This window comes from Augochlora pura, chromosome 4 (assembly GCF_028453695.1).
Source record: "Augochlora pura isolate Apur16 chromosome 4, APUR_v2.2.1, whole genome shotgun sequence".
Taxonomy (NCBI): Eukaryota; Metazoa; Arthropoda; class Insecta; order Hymenoptera; family Halictidae; genus Augochlora; species Augochlora pura.
The window spans coordinates 27,607,250-27,633,259 of record NC_135775.1 but is presented as its reverse complement, the minus strand read 5'-3'; the positions used below and the strand labels follow the sequence as shown (position 1 = coordinate 27,633,259).

General features: G+C 48.5%; 2 protein-coding genes and 1 non-coding gene across 5 annotated transcripts in view; 1 reads left to right on the top strand and 2 right to left on the bottom strand.

The window, feature by feature from the left end:
* Positions 1-8,018, bottom strand: part of LOC144469206 (NAD kinase) — a 32,025-nt gene extending 24,007 nt beyond the window's left edge. Inside the window, exons 1-2 of one of the 3 annotated variants that reach the window (XM_078179218.1) lie at positions 7,626-8,018; positions 3,094-3,147 (exon numbers count right to left, since the gene is read on the bottom strand). In XM_078179218.1, the coding sequence (XP_078035344.1) occupies positions 3,094-3,147; positions 7,626-7,738 (167 nt within the window). In that variant the 5' untranslated portion in view covers positions 7,739-8,018. The remainder of the gene's footprint in view (positions 1-3,093; positions 3,148-7,625) is intronic. The other 2 variants (XM_078179217.1, XM_078179220.1) reach the window with 2 other exon arrangements.
* Positions 6,474-6,545, bottom strand: Trnag-ucc (transfer RNA glycine (anticodon UCC)). Its single transcript has one exon. It is a non-coding gene; the product is annotated as a tRNA-Gly (tRNA).
* A 7,265-nt stretch (positions 8,019-15,283) lies between the features above and the next one.
* Positions 15,284-26,010, top strand: part of LOC144468995 (uncharacterized) — a 46,226-nt gene continuing 35,499 nt past the window's right edge. Inside the window, exon 1 of the mRNA XM_078178834.1 lies at positions 15,284-16,597. Coding sequence (XP_078034960.1) covers positions 16,495-16,597 — 103 coding nt within the window. The 5' untranslated portion in view covers positions 15,284-16,494. The remainder of the gene's footprint in view (positions 16,598-26,010) is intronic.

The window sequence follows — 26,010 nt, the reverse complement described above, 5'->3', positions numbered from 1 at the left end:
TATAAAATTGGAAAATGTTCGGGGATACAAGCTTTTACGCAGAAGCACAGTGAATTTGTCATGGAGGCTTCTCGCGGCAAAATTTCTGGGATTTCGTCAGTTTTTCTCGTCGATCGACGTGGTACGTGGACTGTGATCGTTGTCCGGCAACGAAACGTGAATAGGAAGTGAACTGTGCGTGTGTCATTCATTAAGAATTCACAGGTCTCTGCGACGGTATCGATCGTCACTGGCTCCACACGTTTGTCCGTTCTACCGACGAATTTTCCGGCGTTGTTTCGCGACGATAGATCACTGTGCATGGTTTACCTGATGATTCGACAAGCGCTCGCGTTTCTTTTGAGCATCACAGCCCTACCGAGGATACAGCCACCACGTTGCATCACTCACTATATACCGAGCGGCGCTCTACTGAGATCGCCTAACAACGTGAACACCACTCGAATATCCATCGGCAAACGGTGCATTGTCGGGGAAGGAAGGAAAACAGAAATTCTCGAACGATAAGCGGGAACCTCGGCGATAACCTAACGTCAAACGACAAGAAAAGATTGTTCCCGCGCGTTCCGGGCACACGCTGCGCGATCCCCGATCGATCGATGGATCCCACACTCGCGGGTCGCTCGTCGTTCACTCGTGGATCGTTCCTAGATCCCCCTATACCTCCCGCTTCAGCCTCTCTAATCGTCGAGGCTGCTTTCGGGAAACAATCTGTCGAGAGTTGGCAACTCGTTGCCATAAACGGTATTGATAGTGAACTGTATTTTCCAGTAGACTGAACTCCGCGGAGCAAAGATACTTTATCTAGCTGCGAGACGGCGTATCGCTGTCACGCGAGTTTCATTCGACCAGATATGTATTCTTGATCAACGATATCGAAAGCTAATGACGAAATTTAAACAGCGATAGGGACGGCAAATATCATTTTTAATTTCCAAGCTATTGAACTTGAGCTAGCTGTACACGCTTGCTTTGCACAGATAGACTCTTCGAGAACTCGTAATCAATTTTTTACTTTCGTGTTCCGCCGTATCGAAAATCGTATCGCGGCGTAATTGCTTCGAGCAAAGGTGAATAATCGTGGTATCGCGGTCGATTAAATTCGCATATGTTCGTAGCAGGGAGGTGGTAAAGCGTTGCCGTTGCCGTTACCGTTCGGCAACGACGGTAGCCTTCGGTCCACCGCGGATCAAGGAAAACCATCGCGGTCTAGCCGTTGTCGTAATTAGCCGTTGTCGGAAGCCGACGCGACGCCTTTTAAGGAGACACGATCTGCCGTGTCGACTGGCGACTGTCGACACGGGCCGTCACGTATCTCCGTGGCCCTATCAGCTGTCAACATGGACGCCATGCTTTGCTGGCGGTTCATTTTGATATCAGCGACACGAAGCTGGCAAACATTCCTCCGCTGATACCGCGCCATTGTTAGATACCGGGATCTGCTCTATCTCGTTACCGTAGCGCGGTACAGCGATTCTTCCAGGGCATCATCTTCCCTCGGATCTTTCATCTCGTGAACGTGACCGTGCTCCCGATGCTCGCGACTCTTTTCGTGGAACTTTCGGAGGCTAACAAGCCAGCAAACCTTTTTAGAAATTACAGGATCCAATTACCGAGGGGTTGACCAATTGTCGCCCTCTTATTCTCTCATATTTCCGAAGAATTTTTCCTCGAGGATATATCAATTTTTCTTTCATCGAACAAATTTTATTTTACGAAATTTGTGTAGCATCGAGTAAGCCAGTCAAAGAGTCGACGATATTTCACAAGTGTCGACGAATTGCCCAGTCATTCGAGATTAATCGTGATAGGGGATTTGCATAAGTAAGGTGTTCGGTCTTTCAAAATTGTCAAGGCAAGAGACAGTCCACGGTCTACGGACTATGTTCTTTACTCTATCGTCTATCGTCTCGTGCTACAGCGAGCGTACATGTGGACGAGACCTTGGACAGGCATTAGACCGACTCCTGAAGGATCGATTTTTCTCCAAGAGCGCCTAGGTCTATGTTTGCGCCGCGTGCTACTGGTTGTTGTCGTCGTCGCCGTCGTTTGAATTGCATCGCGACGCGCGAGAAAGTGCCTTCTAAGGCTCAAGGTTAATTTACAACATACCTGATCGAAAGCTAGTTTCTTTTTTAACCTGTGCGCACCGGCTCGGTTATGAAAAAAAACGTCGTCCTGGATTGCTAAACGAACAAAGGTGACCGGCGTCGATCGCGAGGGACATTGCCAACGCTAGGCTACCGTTTTACTATAGTTCGTACAATTATCCGAGACAGCGGTAGCTAACTTTCTAGCGCGACCAGGTCATTATAGAATATCAGGACTTTTTGACAAGACGCGACTATTATTTTTTCATTTCGTTGATATTTCTCTCGGTAATTGAAAGTGCCTGAAACATTGGTAGCGTGTCAGGATTTTTTCTACCGCATCCCAAGTGCATCGTAATCTTTTTACCACGTTCCTCTGCAATTCTACGTTCTCCCGACTGCACCAGGATTACCTGTGCGATCTTCGGCGCACGAGGATCATTTTTACCCTCGGGGTATCGAGATCCTCGGTGCACCGCCACGTTGGAAGACATTAACAAAAAACATAGACAGTGTCGAAATCATTCTCTAAAACTACAACCATTCTACAGTCGACTACACAGCAGGCTACAGTTTTGCAAACAGGGAAAAACTGGTCGTGCGACAAAAGGACAAAAAACATGTGCGTAGCAGTGAAAAGATGTCAGAGCGACGTTGTGCTGCACGGGAAATTGGGGGGCGAAACGGGGGCGACACGTGCGGCGGAGGAGGCGCAGTTATGCGGCGTTATGTCGGACGCGGCGTGACCGTTCGCTCTTTCCTTTGTCGTCTCGAAAAAGGGAAGAGCAGAGGGATGGACGGCGCGGCGAACGTCACGGCCGAAATATTCGACCGTTACCGATATAGACGCGCCTCCGTTCCCGATCGTGTCCCCGCGTGATACTGTTAAACGAGCAACGGCGTTCGGCGCTCGTCGCGACGAACGGGGAAACGCGGTTGCTCGTCGTGCTGGTGGCGCTAGTTAACAGGGGCGTACAGGCTTTAGAGTAGACAACTGCTTTACCTGCTCGTTTCCGTCATCTTGATGCAATTCACCGTTAACTCGGACCCCGAGTTGCTTCAAGAGAAAAAGAAAAGATCATATATCAGTATACGCAGCACCATCAAGAACAATCGCAGTGTTACGATACATTTATTTTCAAGACTGGTGACGCGAATGCGAGTAATCGACAGTGATCGTCGATGGGTAGCTGCGAGAGTTCCAAAAAGATACCCGAAGAAAAGAGAAGATGCGATAACGGTGTCAGAATGCAAAATATTTGTCTGACAATTGCGAGATAAATTGCGAGAACAGCTAATTATAAGCAGAACATTGCCAACGCAGACGCGTGCATTGTTCCAAGCAGAAATACCGCGTCGCGACGCCCTGTTCTTTTTATACGATAATATTATACTGGAGTTGCAAAAGTCAATCCACGGCGCTCCATCATCGATTAGTCGCTTGGGGAATGAATAAGGTGTCTGTTAAAAAATTGATAAAGAAAGCATCGACGGAAACTATAAGTTATTCGCGTCCGTTGGTCGATCGGTGCATCGACGGACTGCCGATGCATATGCAACCGAAACGGCCTCGAAGTGACAATCGCCAAGCAAGATATCCTTGGCTCCATTGCTTGAAACTTGAAACCCTTCGCGCGTTCTCGTTGGAGATTAGAAGTAGGCCCTGCGGCGATTTAGTCCGCCGCCACGAAATTATGACGTTGATAGGCTCGCAGTGATATAAGTTGGTTGCACAGCGCGCGCCGCCCGCTACATACATATATCGTTTCCAGATGCGTTTCGGTAACCGCGAGGAGACGCCGAGCAAAAGGAAAGACATCAAAGCGAGGCGTTATCGAAGTTTAGCGGTCTATGAATACGATTGCTATTTCCGCTTTGAGAAGCGGCGTACACAAAATTATCTGGAATCTGCGAATAACGCGGAGAGCTCACTTCGAAACTTTACGTATTTTTAAAACGATTAGCATGTTGTGCAAGTCGGGTATACCTGAATAGTGAGTCTACCGACGCGAAAATAGTTTTTCGGCGAGCCGGTGACGGTTGTTTCGTCGTGGCAGCTCTTGGAAAACCGTTGCTAATGGTGGCTGGCTCGATCTCATTCGAATCGTTAGAAACTTTGCCAATCGCGGTGCATCGTCCGCGAACGAATCTATCATTTTTCTTTTAATCGACCAACTTGGCGGTTTTTGAATCATCAACGTTTACAAAAATATAACAGAAAATATATGAGCTTGGAGTGAACGCGAACTATCTGGCAAGTTTCGTCGCTATTCGGTACGATGATCTTATTAGACGCAAACTTAATAATGACAACAACGGTATACGTGACAGTCGAGGTGTGAACTCGTGCTTAGAGGTCTGCTAATCGTCCAAGATATTGCAAAGTAATCGTGACTTGTACTTCCCTGTATGATTAATCGTTAGTGGTGAGAGCGCGCGTGTAATATAATTGGATTCTAATCGTTCAGCAATTATCCAAATTGTTTAGGATACATATAAAACGAGCGCGTTTCCAAGCCGCGAAGCAACGAGCTTAAAGAGACTTTTAACAATTGATCGTCGTTTACCCGGTCGGTACAGAAGGGTTGGCAACGCGTTCTATCGAGGGAGGAGAGAGAGAGAGAGAGAGACTCGCGCGCAGATCCGTCGCTCTACAATTACGTACACATACACGCTGTTCCGCAAGGGAGAGTATTGTCACGAATAAGAGCGGCAAGGTCCGCTGGCAGCCTTGGCCTAGATCGCCCAAGCCCAAATCATCTCGGTGAAGGGATTCGATCTCACCGCGCGACCGAGAACGCGCCGCGCTCCAATAAAAGAAACGAGGTTAATCAATCACCCGTCCAGATTAGCATGCCGCCATTATCACCATGCTGGAACCACCGGGTCGATCGGCCTACCGTTAATGAAACCAGCATAATTAACCCATTATCCGGTGCAGAGCTCATTCTTTCGACGTTTTGCGCAATTTTCAATCGTTTCCTACTAACTTGTTTATTTACAGAAATTTCATCGATCCTTGACTTTACGCGAGGTCGGGATTTTTATTCATCGATTGCGGGAACTACGGAGTTTATCTTTTTTTTCTTTTCTTTTTTAATTTTAACGAGCCGCATGAATATTTTTTGTACACTATTAAGGTAGACGCTTTTTTTTTCTAAAGTAACAGCTATAAATAACGTTTAAAGAAAATGTGCGCACGCTTTGAAAAACGGATTCATGTTTAAGCGAACAGTTTCGCAACTGTTCAGTTCTTTGAATTTTAATGCGCTCATTTCACTTAAGGATGCATACAATTCGCAGTTCAGTCACGACATATTTAATATTTCGGCAGTAAATCGTGACGAGTAGCGTTTGTTTGATAGCAACTTGGCCGAATGAGGGGGCAACGATAAATATCCAATTAAATATAATTATCTGTTCGATTGAAATGAAATTAGCGAGGGCAATATTTGTTATGCCGATATGCACGTGTCAATACGCTCGTGTACTGTGTAGTTAGACTCGCATGGAACTGTTACCGAAGACTGACTGACCACTGTGTATTTAGAGCTTAGTGTTACAAGTGTGGTCTGTTTATTAAATTATATCCTACGTTTTATGTTCTATGAGTGCACGACAATTTCTACCACAAAGAAATCGATTGACGTCAATTTTGCTCCTTAAACAATTGATTTCTGGTTCTACAGCGATAGGTGTCGATCAGAATTACTGTGACAAGAGACTACGAAAATAGAAATGTTGATATATTAAGAATAAGTTTTTGCTTCCACTACCTAATGAATTTCTAATTCTATCGAATAATTTCAGCTTATGGCTTCTGACGTCAGCAATGCGCTTGAAAAAAAATAGTAGAACGCACATATGCAAATTTGCCAAAAAAAAAAAGAAGTACAGAATGCAAACAGTAACAATTGACCTACTGAAATCGTATTTGTAAGTTGCGTTTGCTGTTTGAATGATTAATTGACAATATGGAAGAACTTTGTCAATTTTCGAAGCCCGATACTACTCTTGGCAAATTGGTTTGCAAACGAATTAACTATCGCTGTTTTTTAAAATTACAGGAAATTTTAATTCTCCATGATATTCAAACTGAAGGTGATCAAAAATAGTAGCATTTCATGTTCGGGCATTGAGTCGCAAATAGTATGTCTCTATTCGACACGATTTCCATAAATTCGCATATATTTCCTTCGACGAGACTAAAAATAGTCGTCGATAGTAGAAGCATCGATTGGTCACGCGAAGATTGGGGTGCGCATTATCTGGCTGGCGGATTGAAAGTACACCCTGGCATACAGGTATTAATGTTCGTACAAAAGAAATGAAATAATTAATGGAGGAAACTGCGACGAATAAAGAGAAAAAAAAGTAAACACGTGCGATGGCCGGGAATCGAACCCGGATCAACTGCTTGGAAGGCAACTATGCTCACCATTACACCACCATCGCACTCGCGAAAGGGTTGCCTAGCCGTCTGTGACCTATCGCGCGACATAATCGATACTCCGAAGCTGGTCTTGGACTATTCCGTGGCCTTGACTTTTCCTCGGACTCTCGGGCCGAGAGAATTTCGCTGATACCGTATTTACACGTGGCTACCTGCTGTAGCGGTCCGTGTCCGCGTCCAGAAAACACGATCAATGAGCGGTTCATTTATTTAAGAACGGCGGACGTTAGCGTCGTCGCACGGCAACGAACCAGTTCCCGACCCGCTGCCAATTTTATTTCTAGTCAACCGTCACTATTTATTCTTCCTAGTGCATTTCTCCTCTCCTCGCTATTCTCCAACGAGAATCACAGCCGGCGCGCATGATCGGCCGCAATTCGAAACTGATCCCCGGGAGTGCCGGGGCTCGATCGATCGATCCAGCGATCATCAAAAGTTCATTCCGATTGCCCGGCTTGTAAAACTACGGGCAATATTTATTAGTCCGTCTGTCACGTTCGTCCGTGAATTGCAGTGCTGCGGCAACGTTGTCGGTAGAACGAATGGGTATTCTTATATCGTTCTCAATTTGTTAAAGGGGGAGATACATATATTGCTTTCGAACCTCTGCTTGGTATAATTCATACAGACGATTGAATCGTATTTGGCTAATAGAAAAAATAGCAGAAAAAATAACTGCACATTGTATTCCAAAATTCGACAACGTTCCAACAGCGTAAACAAATTTCGAAGCAACCCCGCGACTTGGTAAAAACTGTGGCGGAGGGTTAATTCCGCGACACGTTACGGCGATTAGGATTTGAGAACGAGAACGTAGTAGAGTGGACAGCTTGGACGACGTAGACGGCATTAAGTCAGCCAACCGGTATATGCTCGCGTGTGTCGCGAAGGGGTTGCGGAGGCGGGAGACGGTGTCCACAAAGGCGCTATCGCGTTACCGACTCCGGTTTGCTTTGGTGTACCGTCACACGCGTTCGGATCGAAAACCACAGTGTCCTTCGACGATCTGTCCACCGTCTCTCTTTTGCATGCACACAGATGATACATACACACGCTCCGTGTTCTCTGTGTGTCTCTCTCACCTGAAGGTCTGTTGCTTATCCTGCATCCTGGAGACGGTGGTCTTCTTCTGCGCGGTGTCCTCCAGCTGGAAGTCCACGATCGCCTTGGCCAGCTGTAGGTCGCTTTCATTCATCTTGAACGCCGGTTATTATCGGTGCAAGCTCCTCTGTTGTGGTTTCTCTCGCGGTGATAATTTCACGATGAGCCCGGCGCACTTCTGGCGAACGGTGTGGTTCGTGCGTGTCTCACAGGGTCAGCACGCGAGAGCGGATCGACGAAGGAAATGCGACGGACGAAAACGACGGACGAAACGACGACGACGACGACGACGACGACGACGGGTGTCTGTCGAGTCGCCGAGAAACTAGTTGCGAGAACCACACCGAGAGATGTCTCGTCCCGTACTGAAACACCAGTCGCCCAGACTTAACCTCACACACGCCGTCCTGTTGCTGCGAACGGATTCGTGGCGTGGCTCTCCTCTAATGGGACACTCTCTCCCTTTCTCTCTCTCTCTCTCGCTCTCTCTCTCTCTCTCTCTCTCTCTCTCTCTCTCTCTCCCTCTCTATCTCGCGCGCGCGGACACCCCTCTCCCGGCCCCTCTACTTTGCCGAATAATATTGTCTTGCAAATGAGACGCACGCTGGCGCACGGCGTTCTATTATCGGTCGCGACCGGGGTCCTCCGTGGTCTGCTCCTCTTCTCACTTCGGTATTATCGGACTCGCCTCCGCGTCTGCACTCTTTGAATCGGCACGCGTTTCCCGCTCGAATCGTTCCCCGATCGAGATCCCCGCGTCCCGGTGTCTAGATCGTTCCCCGGATCGAAGCCGCCGCTCGTTTACTGCGTCGGATGCGCACCGACTAGCAGCATCCTCGTTCTCGTCGTTCTCGTTGCATCATCGAGAGCCGCTTTTCCAATTGCCACGGACGTCGTGTGCAAAATAACAGAGCAAATCGATTCGGACGCGGACCATTGTTTGTTCCGGGAATTGGGAACTATTCGCGAGGGGCGTGGTATTGATCGGTTGACGAGATTTTTATTGCGATTGCAATAGTTTCTTGGTGTGCGAGCAATTATAGTTGTATCGGGGTTTTAAAGGTCACCGAGTCTGAGAGCGCAGATTAGGCGAAGTCGTCTATGAGTTATCGAGTAGATTGCGCTGGCAGCTTGTTCTTCTTTTTATTTCAATCAATTTTCTTTCGCATTCAAGCTCTAGGAACGGAGATACGTCGAACGAAAAGATGTTTCAGCCAAATCGGGTCCAATTTGTAAACGCGGCGAAAGGTATGATGAGTGATCGAATTAGGTCAGCGATATCGACAGCGAATTGTTGCGCTCGTAAACGCGAACGCGATGTAGCTAGAAAGTTGCATGAATTTTGGATCGATGCCCAAATTCAGCTACTTTTCGCTTGAAATAGCCGCCTGCGCGACTCTGCGATTAACTGCAATTCTCGTGAACCGTTCGTCGTAAAACTAGGGAATCCGCTGCTCCGTGGATAATCGGAACGAGCTCGGATCGCCATCTGTGACGGCTCGGTAAAAACGACGCAAACTGCGTTCTCGTTTTGCGCTGTTTAAATTGTTGCAAATCCGCGAAACGTTCGAACGAGTTTAGCCAACAGCAGGAAAGCGGTGTTTGCGATGGGTATTATATAAACGGGAGCACGTGACCAGCCGAGAATAACATCCCCGCGTCCGGTGCTCCGCGCCGCGTCGATTCGCAGACCAATTAGTCAATCGTGATTCATCGGGTTGGCTGCGGTCTTGTTGTTTTCGGCCTGATTCGACCACGAGACGCAGTTCGAAAGAGAAACAACAAAGTGGCGCGTGGGTTCATCATCCGGCGCTCCGCGGAGAAATTGCGCGCGCGGCCCCTTGTGCCACCTTGTCGCTATATTAAATCTTTTCCGCATAAACGAAACGAAGATTTGTGGCCCGCTGATTAACAAGCCTCGTTAGTCACGTACCGCCGCGCCGATGTCAAAGTTCATCGACGCTATCGAGTTTGCATCGGCGACCACGTACGGTCCTGCTGTCGCTAACAAATACGATATCGGACGCGATGCACCGGCTGTATCGGCAAATTGAATCTCCGTCGAACGCCTCCAATTATCCGAAATATGTATCTCCTAATAACGAACGCGCGAGGTCTCGCGTGGAATCATTTTCAAAATTCCTCTTCATTTTGGGAATACCTTCTCAATGTTCTCTGACTCTTCCTAAACGTTCGGCGCATCTTGACGCGAATCGGTGCGTAATAATGATTACAATTAGACAATCTGCATACTGACGAGTCTCGATGATTTTATGCTCTCCGACCCTGAGAAATTGGACACAATTGCTAGAACTGGAACCATGGTTATCCCAATTGCTCCAAATCTACGCTTTCTCACATTATTACCACCGGACGGTTTCGCGTACAATTTGAAGCTCCAAAAAGACTCGAGGGATTGCAGAAATAATTTTCACCGCGGTAGAATCGAGCGATGTACATACTGAGAAATACATCAGCTATGTATACACTGTCTAAAAGGACTGCATATGTGCTGGCAAAAATACATTTTATCGATTGGACAGCTGGTCGAAAGGAAAGAATTCCAATTACGCGAGTCCGAAGCGCGGGAACGAAATTCAGGCGCAAAACATCGAGAAGCGAATACCGCGACGATTTTGGCGAGTCGATCGGCGGTCCAGCGAATTCTCTTGAGCGGAAGCTGGAATTCATAAGCGCGGGTATCAAAAGCGGCGCAGTGCGGCGCGCGGCGTCCCGACGGACGAAATCCAAATTTAGCCGGTTGCTTACGCGTCGTCTGCGCACTCGTTAGGTCGCTCTCGCGACTCCTCGACATACCGATCCCGAAATTTCTCTAAACGTCGCCCCTGCGCGTAGCCCGCGCAGGTCGGCTGGAATCCCGGCGCTCCGTTGACGGCTGTCGATGCCAGCCAGATAATGTTAATCCGTCTGGAAGCTCGCGCAAGCCACGTCGCTTCCGATGGACATTCCAGAGTTTCGAAAGCCGGTGGGCACACGATTGACGGGTTCCGAAGGGAGCTCGTTCGTTATCGTTAACGACCTTTGTAACATCCTGCGACGTGGCATCGGTGAAAAGCTGCCGGGAAAGTTTCCTCGATAAGCTGACGCGGGAAAAGGCCGTTTCCTCCTGTCCCCGGTGCAGTTTTACTCCGTTGAGTCATCGCGCCGCGCCGCGCCGCGCCGCGCGCCGTTGCAAAAGCGCCGACGGAAACGCACGAATTAATTGGACCGTTGAGGATTTTTATGGTATAACGATGACGAAAACGGGGCTCGCCCTGAGCCGCTTCTCAGAAAACCGGTAGTATGGCTAATCGCTTCATCGGTGCCCACCGATTTCGTTCGTTTTATCCGCCGATCTACGTTCGAGTGCTCTGACGTCAATCAGAATGAATCGAGGAGACGATTCGCTATATTTCCATAAAGATCACAGCACAATCAGCGCCCCTTTTTCTTGAGTATCGATTCTCCTTGAAAAGAAAGCCATAGAGATTTAACGGAAGCATCTTGCAACCTACCGTGCATCTTTTGCTTCAATGACGCATTAATATTCGCCGGAAATGACAGCTGTATGATTCACGCGATCGCGTTAGCTTATCGCTAAACCGATCGGTCAAGAACAAAGATAGCAGGGATTCCGTCGATTTCAATTATTTTTACGTTCACGCGAGCTCGTTGCGTCACCTCGACTCCGTCCAATTTCACGCGTGATTCGGAGAGCCTGGCTCCGGAGAGAAAATAAACGAAAATCGAGAAGTTCGGACGCAACCACGCGCCGCGCCGCGCCGGAATCGTTGCTTCAACCAACAATGCCGGCGTTCTTTTGAAATTATTAATCGACGCATTATAATTGATCCATAAAGGTAGCCTGCCGTAACGAACGGCGTGTTACGCGTTTCCTCTATGGTGAAAGTAAAAGTGGACGGTTCACCCGCAGCCGGAAAACCGTCGCGTCGGTTTTGTCCGTTATCGACCCGCACGGCTCTTTCTCGCAGTTCGATAAGCATCATGGGACCCCATGGAACACCGTCGAACTCAACGAGACCCGAGCTTTTCCGTGAAACCGTGGATACCGAGGAAACCGGAGCGAATCGCGGAGAGTTTCTCTCCCGCCCGCACGATTTTTATCGAGGCCTCACCGGGCCCAGTGTTCCGAACGCCTAACCGCGAACTATGCGACGACAATAATTGCATCCGGCCGACCGGCACCGGAAATTTAGAATTTGCTTTCCGGCCACCGTTTTCCAACGGCCGCTCTCTCTCTCTCTCTCTCGCCGTTTATCGCCGCTTTACGCTCGCGCGGAATTAAGTGGTTCGCACCGAGCGCGTTAAATTAATCCGCATCTGGCAACGGACGGACCGACGGACGGACGGACGGTCGCCTCAGCGTTTTCAACTGGGTTACAGCATTGTTGCGAAACGCGCGCATTTCTTTCGCTTATTGGCGGTGCCCGTCGCTCGCCGGGCCGTTGACCCGATTCGGGGCACTTTGCTTTACGATTCAATCGCGGTATCGCAATTTTATTCGACGCGATACGGGAACACGCGAGAACGCGGAATATTTCCGATCGAGCGATCACGGTTCTATCGTAAACTTGATCGAGAAAGAACCGATCCCCGCGCCGAATAGAAACGTGAATTCGATGACCTTATTACCAGGTTGTTGCACACGGGACTTTCTACGAAACGATGCCCGCCCCGTGCGCGTTCGCACCGCCGACTCCCCGCAACAATTCTCACCCCTTCTAGATCTCTCCGTCCCCCTTGTTTAATCGTATTTGCCCGCGTCCCCGTTTCCGTTCGATTAAACGAGAATCCTTTCCTAGTTTTCCCGAGTCAACCGAAAGCTCGAACTTCATTCGGTGTCCCGGCGACCGATAAATCAGTTCACCCCTGTCCCGGAAATTCAGTGAATAAGCCGCGGCGCCACCGGTCGAGGGCTCATTAAAAGGTCATTCTTTTTCGGATACGATCGGATCGGACACGGTCGAACGTCGCCGGTGGAACGTAGGGGGGTACTCGATCGGCTGACGTCAAACTGTCTCAAGACCACCGAGAAGTCTGCAACGGGCAAGGAAAAATGAAAAACACGCTGACACACTTTCACTCTTGAGCGCCCGTGCAACCTGTTACACGCGCTCATGCTTGGACGCTATTGACAATCCCTCTAATTATGCGCGGACCGCGCAAACACATCAACCCGATCGGCGACAGACTGGCTGACTCGGACGTCTCGCCTAGATCTGTCGCTGCATCGCCGCGCTATCTATTCACCATCGATCATTCGCGCGACGTCTCCTTTTTGGTCAAACTACTTTTCACCGGAGTCCGTTCGCCTTCTGTCCCGTTTTATTTCGCCGCGTTTCTAGAGACAGCTCACCGTACCGCCGCGTGATCATTTTCCATTGTGCGAGCTTGCTTGTCCAATAACTGTCGAAACAATATTCGGAATCGTTTCATTGTATTTTAGATCTGTCATTTCGTTGGCTTTCATTCACGGTTCTGTCGCTCTATCTCCTTTCGTTCTCATGTCATTGAATTTTGCACAGAACCGAGATTTTTATATCACGACACGTGACGTCAAAATTTTCAAGTAAAATTTTCTTCACCCTCGTTGCTATTGCCGCAATAATTATTCGTCCCCCGAATCGCTCCCACCGTTTCGAATATACTGATCGCTGCTCGGGCAAAGCTTCGGTTATTTCCGAAGCAAAAAAAAAAAATAGAAAAAAAAGATATTTCGAGCTGTGAAAAACGCAGCGGGGCGACGGCGACGTTACCGTTCACCGTGAAAACCGTCCACGTAGGTTATGGGTGTTGCTTTTATTATCTGCCGGGACGAAACACCATAAACTCCGGAAACTGTCACATAGTGTTCCCCAGCGGAGCGTGGAATTGTGGCGACGACATATTAGCAGCTTCTCATTGTGCGGCCGAAGAAAAGATTCGCCGAGGGGCTGGAGAGAGATGCGACGGAATCAGTCCGCCAAGGGTTGCCACAATACGGACAGGTGAAAAAATAGGGTATCCGATCGACGCGGGGCGGAATAGGATCGCGGGCATCCGGAAATTATTAGATGCAGATCGGGGAATTCACGATGTTTGCTGTTCGCGTTAGAGCGCGGACAATGGGCAGCCATTGATGCGCGATCGGACGCATAAATTATCGTTTCTCGCAAATAGAGAGTCGCCGGAACCTGAAGTACCATTTACAGTTGGACACCTTTCGGGTCACGTGGAGATTCGTAACTCGCGCTTAACTTTATTTCTTCTATTCAAATAATTTTCAAGTAGTAGCTACGTATAATAGACGAAAAAATGGTTACGTTTCCATCGATAGCGGAGGTAAAACCGAGCGATTCTGGAATTCTTGGAGAACGATAAAATAAAATAAAGAGCTCCAAGAGAGTATACATCGGCGCATCCGAGATCGACGAGGGCGGCGCGCGGGACCGAAAATTCTAAAAACAGTAGCACTATTCTGGTCGTCGGCGGTGATCGGAGTGTTAACGCCGCTTTATCCTGATATTTCAGCCGGTTATTTAACGAACGGGCCAATAATGGGACTGTCATCGGTTGGCCGTGCGATCGAGCACGACATAGATAATTGGACAATGCACCGATCCATATCGAGGTTGCATTGTATCGACAATGGTGCAATACGATGGAGAGTTCTCCGATGTCGTCTGCGATTCGATATCGGTTGTTCCCAGCGTATTCGAAGAACAAAAGAACGCTTCGAGTGCGACGCTTTGGCCGATCCACTTCGCAGGGCTCGCTCGCCGAGCGATCCTCGCTTATAACGACGTTGTAAAAACCGAGAGAGAATCGATCGGAGTACCTTCGTTAGAGACGCGAGAAAAATTCAGAGCGAGATCCGCGCCCGAGAGAAGCGTTTGAAAACGAGGGGCGAAGAACGAGAAAAGAAAAAGAGTGCGCGCGCCAGAAATATCCGAAGTCGAGCGCTCCGATTCCCGCGGCGCGAAACCAAGCTTTTCCAGCTGGAAATAAAATTCGCCCTCCTGCTGCTGTAGCATAGAGTACGTTATGCTTCCTGGTCCAGGGATCTAATTCGAACCCGTCGCCGACCCAATAATCACGAACCCGAGAGGCTGAGAAGTCGCCGGGAACGTTTACGGACCACCTTTCGATTTTATCGAGATCCTAAAGATTTGCTGTATCCGCAAATTGCTATTTCTTCCTGCTCTCTGGCAACCGGATTCTTGATTGAATTTTCCGGTTATCTGGACATTTTATTTTACGTTGCCATCGTTTATTCGTTAGATGACAACCGATACAGCGGCGTGTCGAAAAATTTGTCAAAAGTGAGATAGAAACCATAGGTTCTCCTATTAATAAATTATTGTCAATAATTCTTGTTTCTGCTGATTAATAAGAGTGCATCAGAGACGAAACGATTCCAGATCGCTGGCATTATTTTCAAAGCGAAATTCGTCGTGGGTGGTCGATCCGTGAAAAATCGTGGACGCTACGAAAAAGATCGAGTGCCACCGGCGAAACCGAACTCAAAGGGCTGATCGCGATCCAAAGGAGGAAGCTTCAGGGGTTGCCGAAAGGGGGAGAGAAAGAGAAACCCGACGACCGACGACGCGTAGTGGGGGCACGGCGAGGAGAAGCGGTGGGCACGATGCACTCTCTCGCGTCTGTTTAGTTTAGTCGTTCGCCGTGCGCGCGCCATGCTGTATCGACGATGTTAGTTATCCCGGTGTCAGCTGCGAGCCAGACCGTTCTTTCCCAGGGTGATCCACCTCGGGCCCGTGGGTCCCAGTGATCGTTGACAGCGCTCTTCCGTCGGGGGGTTTGGGGTGTCGTTCGCTGCGAGTTTCGTCCCTTGACCACGAAACAACACGGATTGTGACAGTGTACAGTGACGATGAAGAGACTTGACAATGTCTCCGAGTTGTTTCGGAACGTCGGAGCTGCTCCGCGACGGTGAGGAAGAAGAGCGGTGAGAGGCTCTTAGTTTGAAGTGGTTGGACAGTATCCAGGTTGCCGGTGGAGTCGAATCGGGTCGCTTGTAAAAATTTAACCGTACGCGCGTATCGAGAGCTGACCGATACGCGAGCTCATTAACGGCTCGTCGAAGGCGAAACCGACCGATAACGTTATCTCCGGCAATTCCAGGCTCCGCCGCGACCGCCATTGTCGTGGAACGGGAGCGATATCGTTTACCACGACGTCAACAGGTGATCCTATGCCGCATCGGTTCTAAAGCGCCGGCGAAGCTGCGGTGCCCGATTACCCGTCGGTCCATCGAGCGAATCCCGATCCTACGGAGTAACGACATACGATCGCCCGGACGAAACGCTGAAACGCGAGAGAGAGAGAGAGAGAGACGCGCGACGAAATTTCCGTTTGACTAGACTCGGCCGTTCCGTCGGCCGATAAGGTCACGCTCGCATGTGCCAGGGGACAACGGAGATAAGCCTCTAAACAGAGTGTGGAAAGAGGGGCCCGGCTTCGTCTGGCGCCTTGTTCTACGCGCTAAAGTGACACGTCGCCTTGGCCAATAAAGCGACAGACGGTCTAAACTGAACGGATCGGCAGCTGCACTCTTTCGCCGCTGTCCCGGTCCCGGTGTGCCTCGTTCGTTGGCCCCTTACCCGACCGGGTTAATTTCGGACCGAGTAGGCGGTCCCCGCGAGGGAGAAACGATCCTCCGCGCCGCGCTGCGCCGAGCCGAGCCGTGCCGAGCCGAGCCGAGCAGAGCCGCGCCGAGCCGCAAAGGAAAGATAGAATAGAGCAGTGGTTGTGCCCCAGAGTGCCGGATACGAAATGACTCGCCAAAACTGAGCCGCGGGAAAGAGGAGGATTCCGGAGGATATCGGCAGGATGATGATGGCGCCGCAGGTTGTGGGTGTCCTGCTGAAAAAACCAGGACAGCAGAGCCAGCCGCGGTTCCCACCGCTGGATCCGCAGGAGACCAAAATTAGGGGTGAGTTTCGCTATCGCTTATATCCTTTTCATTCGCTGGTTTGTTCATCGTCCTCGAATGAGCGGGGGGGGGGGGGGGGGCAACAGGGGCGACTTACCCCAGCTACATCTGCTACCGTATCGTTTCATTACGGATACTCCTCCATCCTTGTCCAGGAAGTTGTGCGTGCTTGATATATTGTTAGGCAACGCGAGCGTAATCATTCCTAGGCTTTCACTCGTTTAGCTGGGCTGTGTTCGCTCGCTTCGAGAACTGTGTTCCGAGTTCGCGCTGTACTCTGTCGAAGAGCACCGGGCATTACGAAGGAGCACGATAACGCGTCGCTTAGAAATCGGATTGATCGGTATTGCGGAAAATTTGAAATCGTCGCTCGTATCCTCGATAAACATCGCGTAGACCATGTATTAGGAGCGTCCAGTTTGTTCACTGATTTAGACGCTGCACCGCGTTGCACTTTGAACTACGTAATCCAAATGAATCGACAATCGCGAGCAAACTATGTCTAGAGCCTGCTCAATGAAACGGCCGCTAGACTGTCCGTACTTTGAATGAAGTAGGCAAACTGAACGACCATTCGAGAGATACCTAATCTAGTTTAGATAGAATAGGCTGTATCGGACCACGAGCGCGTTTAGAATTCTAGAAGTCACCGAAATCTCAGCTGCTGTTCTCTGACTCATCGTCGAAGCTGTTTCAAGTCCTCCTGCAATCTCTCCACAAAATAATTAGCAAAATAAATAAACGAAGACCCCCCGAAGCGAAAGAAGAATCACCGAATCTATGGAGCACGGTAGTCGCGATAGGGCGACGACCCAAACCTATTATACAAAGTTTCGGGGACAGCAAACTGTTCGCTCGGCAAATATTAGCCCGACTAGAAAATCGACGTCCGAGTCACGACCTAGGCCACCGTTTCGCCAGTCGTCTAATCTTCGTTATCGTGCTACCGGCTCAACCGGGCCTGAATAGCCACGTTTTTCACGATTATCACCGCGTTTGAAGCACTTGGATCGATAACTGGTTGATCAATCGCAGCATCTCTCACTCGTCCCCTCTCTCTTTCCTTTTCTGTCGGGAATCTATTTAGAAAATCGATGTATCGGAGAGCACGTAGATTAGAAGTTTCAGGGATCAAGCGAGCGTTCACTCTCGTTATAAACAGCGCCTCGAGTTACGACCTGATAACACCGGGTGTTGTAACAACACGGCCCAATGAATCATAACATCGATAATATTACAAGGATTGGGGCCGAGGAGGCCGGTGAATGGTGAGTTGATGTTTTCGCGTGCGACGAGGAACGTCCTCGCTCTCCTGTCGCCAAGCGAACCGTGTTTCTTCGTCTAGTTCTAGCAGTTTGTCGTTCCGTCCTCGTCGGGCCATTCGTTTGATCGTTATTCGGCTCACTGATGTAATAATTGGAGCCGTTCGATGTGTATGCGAATCGTTAGGACATCGATTATTAAATCAGCGTGTTCTTCAACGTTTCCCTTAACGTGGGACAACTTTGCTTTGCTTTATAATTCTTGTTTCAATTTTCTTCCTTAACTCTCGTAGAATGATAGAACACTAAGTCTAATATATGTATAACAAATATATCAGTGTTAAAAATATCCACTGCAGTAAGTCCGATAAAATTGCGAGAGCGGAATGGCCCATAAATTCAACTGTGTCAAAAGTTCAAAAATAACGCGATCCGTGACAAATCCTGCACAATCCGCTGCTGACTAAGCAGTTTGGAACGGCAATCCGAATTCGCGTATCGCGCACGGAATGCCAGGTTTACAGGATTCCGGAGGACGCGTCGAACGCGAAGGACTCGAATAAAACTCGCCGGACGTCGCCGTTTATGGCGCGAAATTAGCCCAGGTGTCGTCAACCCTGACATTACGATCGCGGAGACGGTGTCAGGGCTAGGATCACGATCCTCTCCTCGAGCGGGCGTGCGCTGGAAAAAGAAGCGGCGATCGGGCCGCCGCTTACTTAGGCCGGCCAGTTTTCATGTTCCCCGGTGCGGGTAACCGCGTAAAAGTATCCCGTTACACCACGGTAGCCCAGATACCGGGTTACGGTGCACGAATTGTCAATCGAACCCAGAGGTTGCGAGTTTCCGTCTGCTAGCCGGCGGAAAAACGCAGACCGCAAGAATTTCGTGGTGCCGATTTTTTTTTTCCCCGACGACCGCCTCCAGGTTGTTTAGAAACCTCAGTACCGAACCCTTGAAATTCTACTTCGATTCCACTCCGAATCGAGGTCAAACGTCAATTTTCAAACCCAGAAAGGCTTGATCGCTCCCAATCCGAGTCGACGAAATCAATTTTCAAATATCTGTAATCGCGCAGAACACGGTAAAAATTTCTGTAAAATTCCGAGACAGTTTAATCCAATTTGAATATTAAATTCAGGTTGGCGAAAAATAAATCGCGTTCCACGAAGCTGAGTTTTTGCTGGCGATGCACAGTAGTCGGCCGAGGAAGTGGATTACGTGGTAATGTTCCTTTTTTTTTTTTTCGCCGGTTATTCTAAAAATGATTGAACTACATAACTGAGCACCGTGTCTTCTTAACGTTTATCATTAAAGTCCGGCCAACGAGAAATGGGGCGTGTCACCGTTTCCAGTTCGCGCGAAACAACGACGAGGCGCGTAGACGAGGTGTATTTCGATCGCGTACGACTCGATTTATTTGCGCGTCGATATGGAGCCCGTATCTAATCTGGGATATACATCTTCTTCGAGTATTTGTTACGCGGCTTCGTTGACACTGCGATTACAATTAAAGGAGTCATCGACGGAACATAAAGTAATCGAGCGGACTGACTCAAAAGCCATCGAAATTGACACAACAAGAGCGTTCGTCGTTATTTTCGAAAAGTTTTGTCAGCCACGCGGAAGTTGGCGCTCTCGAGAAGCTAATTGGCTTTTTTTCAGATAATTGGAGCTCACTGCTCATTGTTCTATGAAAGAGATAACCAATTGGAGCGTAAAATTGCTATCTCGAGCACAATATTTGATATACCATCTTATTTCACTCTTCCAACTGGAAACCTAATCCTCGAAGTTTTTTATTTTATTGCCATCGTGCGCAATTAACCAGGCTTAGAAACTCTAGAATTTTTCTATAGAAATGAACTTGTTGAAACGCTTGTCACCGCCAACACGTTCCGTTTCTATCGTATACCGCGTAGCTTTGCACCGGTTGGATGGAAACTCGTTTCTTCTCCGTAACTATTTTAATAAGTTAACAACAACGCGGCAACGTTGTCGAATTCCCCCCTCGATACTTTCCCCGTTCCGTCTTTCACTCGTCTCCCTCGGAAATGCAGGAATTCGCAGTCGAGGCAGCGACTCGGTTCGCATCGGCGAGGTGAAAATTAGAGCCGCGCGCGGCCCGGATACGTCGAAATTGACGGATCCCGTCGATGGTTTAGGTCAGAACGTTTGTTATGCGGATGGTTAATTGTAGCCGGCAAGTGGAGTACCTAAATTCCATCGTTTACGGCAGGTCAAGAAACAGTAAAAGGAAAGCAGGTGAGTCTATTAACGCCGTGTACACACCTGTACTGGTTCTGACGCGACCGAGACCGAGACGCCGCGTCGCCGAATCCCTACCAATCCCTGCCGTTCCTCCCCGCGCCCGCAATTATCCTAGGCCCTTTCTCTTCTAACGGCATCCTCGTTGAGCCCGCCGGCTTTTCCGACCTCCCTCGCACCCTCTCTCCACGGAGGGACAATTAATCCCGAGCGTGGTAGGAGACGCTTTTTCCTTTTCACTTGTTGACTGTCGATTATTTCCGAATTCTTTATCCTTTGGACGATCTGCGAGCCGCGTATTGATGGAAGATTTAGCGAGCCTACATTTTATTTCATAATTGGAAGTCTGATTTATAATTTGCTGGTGCTCTCAATGAATTATTAACGATCCTCTCGCGAAACTTATTAAATATGTTTTAACCTCCTCGCTGAAATATTTTTCAAGTTCTTTAAACTCCGCGAACGCAACGCGTTCGAATATCTGCGAAATGAATACTTTATCTACCGGAAACATACTAATAAGCATTTTAATGTACGAAAGAAGCTTAACAATCTGCGTGCAACTAATCTCCATCTCCAAAGAATTTCCTAGATGAAATTGCACCCGAGAAGTCGTTATTTCCTGTATCAAAGAGCCGCACCGGTTAAACAATTTTTAGTTAACGCTAAAAGGGTCCGCTAGAGAGGCGTTGGCCACTCTTTCGCATTTCGAGCGCTCCTCCGTTTCTGTTCTTCCTCGCCTCGGGGGTTCGCGACGATTTTTCGCGAAACGCGAGCTCGAGGGCATGGAGACGGCTTTTCTGAGGGTAAAATAGCCAATGGGACCCCATCGAAGGGGGGCGCACGCACGAGTGTCCGCAAATGGTGACACACGTTTCACACTTCGGTGTCCGCGTGTGCGACAACGGGGAACAGGATCTTCGAGGTGTCGGGGCTGCTAACTCGATTTTTTTTCAGCCGCTGCAACCTTGCCGGAGGATTCCCCATCGAATCCCCATGTCTGGACTACTCGAGGCATCGATCTCGGGACGAGCGCCGGCCGGTGAGACAATGTTGCGACGATCGCAACTGCGTCCTCTCTTCTTCAACCCTGTCGGTGTCCCATTTATTTTACGATTTTCCGTCCTCGCGTCTTCCTTGGAATAATACTTCTAGTTTTAATTTGAAAATTAAAACATTGCTTTCCGTTTAGAATATTTAGAATTTTATCCAATTATTTTTTCAAAACAAAGCCAAAGGCTTACTTTGTCACGAAGAAATACGTTCTATAGAAAACTCGGATGGAATCGAAGAGTTTGCAGTTTTTATAAGGAAAATTGAATTCAACTCGAAGGAGACGCGTATCGTCGGTCCATCGTGCTCTTCGCTCGACAGGAGGATGCAACGTCGACAGAAAAATAGAGATGCGCGCTGTCGGGAACACGGAATCGAAGTGGACGTAGAGTAACTAACGAGGCAACTGGAGCGTGCTCGATTTATCAAGATCGTCGAATCGATCGTAGGAAGGATCCGGATAGATCCGTGGCTGTTGAACGATCGCGGATCCTCGAAAACCGCTTACCTGCGGGATTACTCGGCGTAGATCTATTGACGCGAGAGGGCAAACTTCTCAGGAGGATTGGCCGTGCGCTGTGAAAGGATTCGCGGACAGTCGAAGAAACTCGACGAATGGGGTCCAAACATTATCTCCGTGTATACATCTTAATCCCCGGTCGCAGCGGGTTTTCGTCAATAGCACTTGTGAACCGTACTTAATTCGACGCTCTGACCTAAATCCCCGGCAGCGTGCACGCAACGGGAATCACAGATCGCGATCACGATGCAGCGCCGTCGCCACGAGGATACCAATTTCCGTCGATCTCGTTGGAAACGACGCGCGCGCGTTCCTTCGGTATTTCTGAAATTTCGCTTTAACCCGACCGAAAACGGTGCTCTCAAATTACCTCGATTATCGGATGCGCGCGAGACTGCTTAATTTCGAGCGCTCTTCCAATCGGAGCCTCGATTCGTTAGCTTTGTTTTATCTTGTAATGGCTAAGTGCCAGCAAGCGGGTCGTATGCAGCTATTTATGTAAGACAGGATGCCCGAAGAAACTGTGTTGCAACGGAGGATTGATTAAACGTCGCGAGTGAAATACTCCGCAAAATCTCGAGCGGCAAAAACATAGAAATTACGATGACGCTGAAGAAACTGTCGGATCTGGAACACCGAAAGGATAAAGTGAAATTTAGGAAACGATACGGACAGAACAGTTCTTTCTCGGTGGACAAAGTTTCACTGAGTATTAACTTTCGAGTTTCAAGCGTTATTCGATGCACGGTGATTCGCGATTAATTTCATAAAAATCTGATAGAAGGAAGAGTCGAATAATAATGCTTGCGCGTACCCAAGAATGCAGAAAAGACTGCGGTTGCGAACGACACACTGGTGGTAGGCCGTTCTAACACCTAATTAACGAAATGCCACGGGATCAACGAGCTCCAGAGACACAGGTATCGAAGACACAGGAAACCAGCATCGTTGGAATACCGATCGACTCGATCAGCATCCAGTGACTAATGAAGTCGACGCACGTCGATCGGAACCGTCTCTCAAAGGCGAACGCGATCGCCAAAAAGAGTCGAAGGTGCTTTCGAGCGACGCAACGATCGGTTGTTTAAAATTTCACCGGCGTCCGGGATGATGGAACGATCTAGAGGAGTGGAGGAGACGATCGACCCAAACGATGAAAAATCGTGTGGGGAAAAGAATCGTAGTGGCGACAAGTCGTCGAACGCGAGAGGATCGAGTGCAAGTTGCGAAGAAACGACATCGTGACTTAGGTTCGTCGATCGAATCGAATCTCGGCCACGGAAGACTCGCGTTCTGCCTTTCACTAAATGCTCGGCCGTCTTCTTTTACACTTTACACGTATTCGGGATTCAAATGGTCGACCCCGGTCGTGCCATTTACCATTCGAGGCTCCTCTGTGTGTCGGCACCGCGCGCGCGCGCGCGCCTCGCGCCGCTCTTCTTCGCGTCGAATGGAGACGGAGACACGGGGGACCGCCACGTACGAGGAAACGATCGCCTAAAGCCCTTCTCACACCTGGCGCGAACCAAGATCCCTCCGCGCGGACCATATTCTATAATTCTATAGATGGAAGTTGCCTGCGTCTCTTCCTTTCTTCGAGAAATCTTATTAATCGCAGTCGTGGAGGATCCTTTATTTTTTTTTAAATAAAAATCGTACTTTTCCTCTGTGTGATTAATTTCAACATTATTACGGAGCTGAGAGCTGCACGGTTACGAGGCAGTAGAGATTTTAGAAATTAAATTGAATTGCGTCGAGCCCATTTCTCACAACTCCGTAAAACAATCCGCAGAATTCCTGCAGTCCACTAAATAATTCACTAGGAATCCTATTATCATTGAAAGGAAAGTATTGCTGTAGAAAAATAACGCATTCGAGCAACTTTATGCCCCTTTCACGATTGGCCTGTTTTAGCACGAACAACTATAAATTAAGCGACGTGTTCCTTGCCTTTGGACAAACTTTTGCAAAAAAAATATTATTAGTAAATTTATTGAAGAAACATATTTTTTTAAATCGACTATTAAAGACAAACTAGCGATTGCTTTTGGAAAGAAATATTCGTACGAAAGAATTTAGTACGCTGCGAAGAAAAGCGCGATCGCCGCAGAAGAATGGGACACCGAACAAACGTACGAACAAACGAGTCCTACTCGTTTTCACACGGAGAGCGAAGAACAATCCGCAGGATTCCTCAGAAATCGATACATCTTTTTATCTCGCAGGAGAATCATAGTATTTGAAAGTGAATGCATGAGTAGGTCATTGTATGTAGATAGTTTTACGGAGAAAAGAAAATATCGTCAAGCCCGTTTCACACTGGATGACCCGTTTAATCGTGTAATTACTATAAAGCCCCGATGCTGATTAACATTAATATTGGAAAGTGAATTTATGAATAATATCGTCCTAGATTGGTAATCCCATCGGAGAAAATCGGCGACGTTAAGCCGTCTCCACACTGGAATCGCACGATCGGGTGTACATTACAAAATACGGTTCATATATTCCATGGAAAAGAATACCAGCTGTACTCGGTGCAGAATTACTGTACTCGCTGGTGTTTACTTCGAATTATCGAAGCGCACGAGGTTGGAGATTAATTCGGTAAATTGGCACGCCGGGGATCTTATCGACAATGTAATGCACCGATGCTGGGGAGGCAAAGAGTGCACATTGCCGCGAATGCGCACAATCTACCGTGCACTCGTCGGTGAGTCATTGCAAACACAATTGTTGCGTTCGCAGCAATTCAACAAACGAACTCTGCGCAAATTTACATTTTTATGTAACAATTTAAGCATCGACAGGTTATACAAATTTCAATATTATTCTAAATTGACTTCAGTGATTCGAAAATGAGGAAAAGCTACGTTAAATGGATGTTTTACGGATTCTCGACGATCGGCGCGCATCCGGGCGTAGGAAATCCGCCGAGGAAAATATTTTACGCATTCGAGACACGCTCGGCTCTACGCGTTCGGGCGAAATTTCTATCGGAACGACGAACGAATGACGGGCTGGTCAAAAGCCAATAGAAACTGTGTGTGTTGTCCAGGGGAAACCGTGGAAGCGGAACGAGACTCCTCTTCTAGCTCTTATTTGCAGGTAAACAGGTGTCCGAGAGAGGGACGTGGGCGTCCGGCGTCCGGCTTCGCGCGTCGTTCCGGTGGGCGACTTCAATGATTCACTTTCATCGGCCGCGGGCCTACGTAAAAGAGACGGAACGGCTGCTTTTGGAGGTGTATCGGCCCGCCCGTACTGTGATCTTGAAAGCGAGTCCGAGAAGAACCGACCTTGCTTCGCCGCGGAATTGTAACTCGTGTTTACGGCGGGGCCCGTGCAAAATCTGATCGCTTTTCAACGACCGTCGAAGAAATTCCATCGTGCCGAACGAAAAAGGAAGCGGAGGAAGATAATTAAAATCGCAGGTGCGGCAAGGTGATCGGTAGATCTCCTTCGATCCCCACCACGGTTGCAGTAATCGGAGGTAGTAATGATAAGCGGCGATCGCGAGCATCGGCCTCGGAGCACAACATTTTATCGCGTTACATACCAATGCGAATTTATCGATGCCGATGCAAACCCTGGACGAAAAGTTAATTTTACAAAAAAAAAATTAATATTTGCTGCATTGCTAGCGATTGGAAAATTGCCGCGAAAGAATTCAAGAGATAAACGAGTTTCTAAATGCCAGCGGTGCAGAGGATGCCTGGTCCAGCAACAACAAAAGAAATTACAGTTAATTGAAGGAACACCGTTCGCGGAGCAAAAGCGTTCGAGTCTCCGTGGATCGAGAAGAGAATCGATCACGGATCGATCATGGATCCTGTCGCTCGAATGCCGTGGCACAGGGCCGCGCATTGCTGCGGTGAAATCCTGTCGAAGAAAACTCGACGCGCTTCTTTTTTAATCGATCTCTACCTTTCTGTCTTTCTCCGAGCGTCGATAGATCAGAATTAGCCAATGAGTGGAGGCCTTAATCATATTCGCTTTCTAATTCCAGAATTCGCGGCTGCGGAGCCCATTCCGCCGGCTTCGATCTTTCCGCGATCGATCCGAGAACGGTCACGATTTTTCGTAATTAAATCGACGAAATCGCGTTAATTGCCGGAAACCATCGCCAGTCTTCCGCGTTCGTTCCATTCAAACGTGAAGAATTTATTGACGTTAATTGATTGGCGAATCGATTGATTTTTGGATCAACGTCGACTCTACCCGTTAATTGGACGAGGAATCAAACGACTTCGATGATTGGACAAATAAAACGCAGGGGGCATTTTAAAATTAATTGTATCGCAGATCGCACG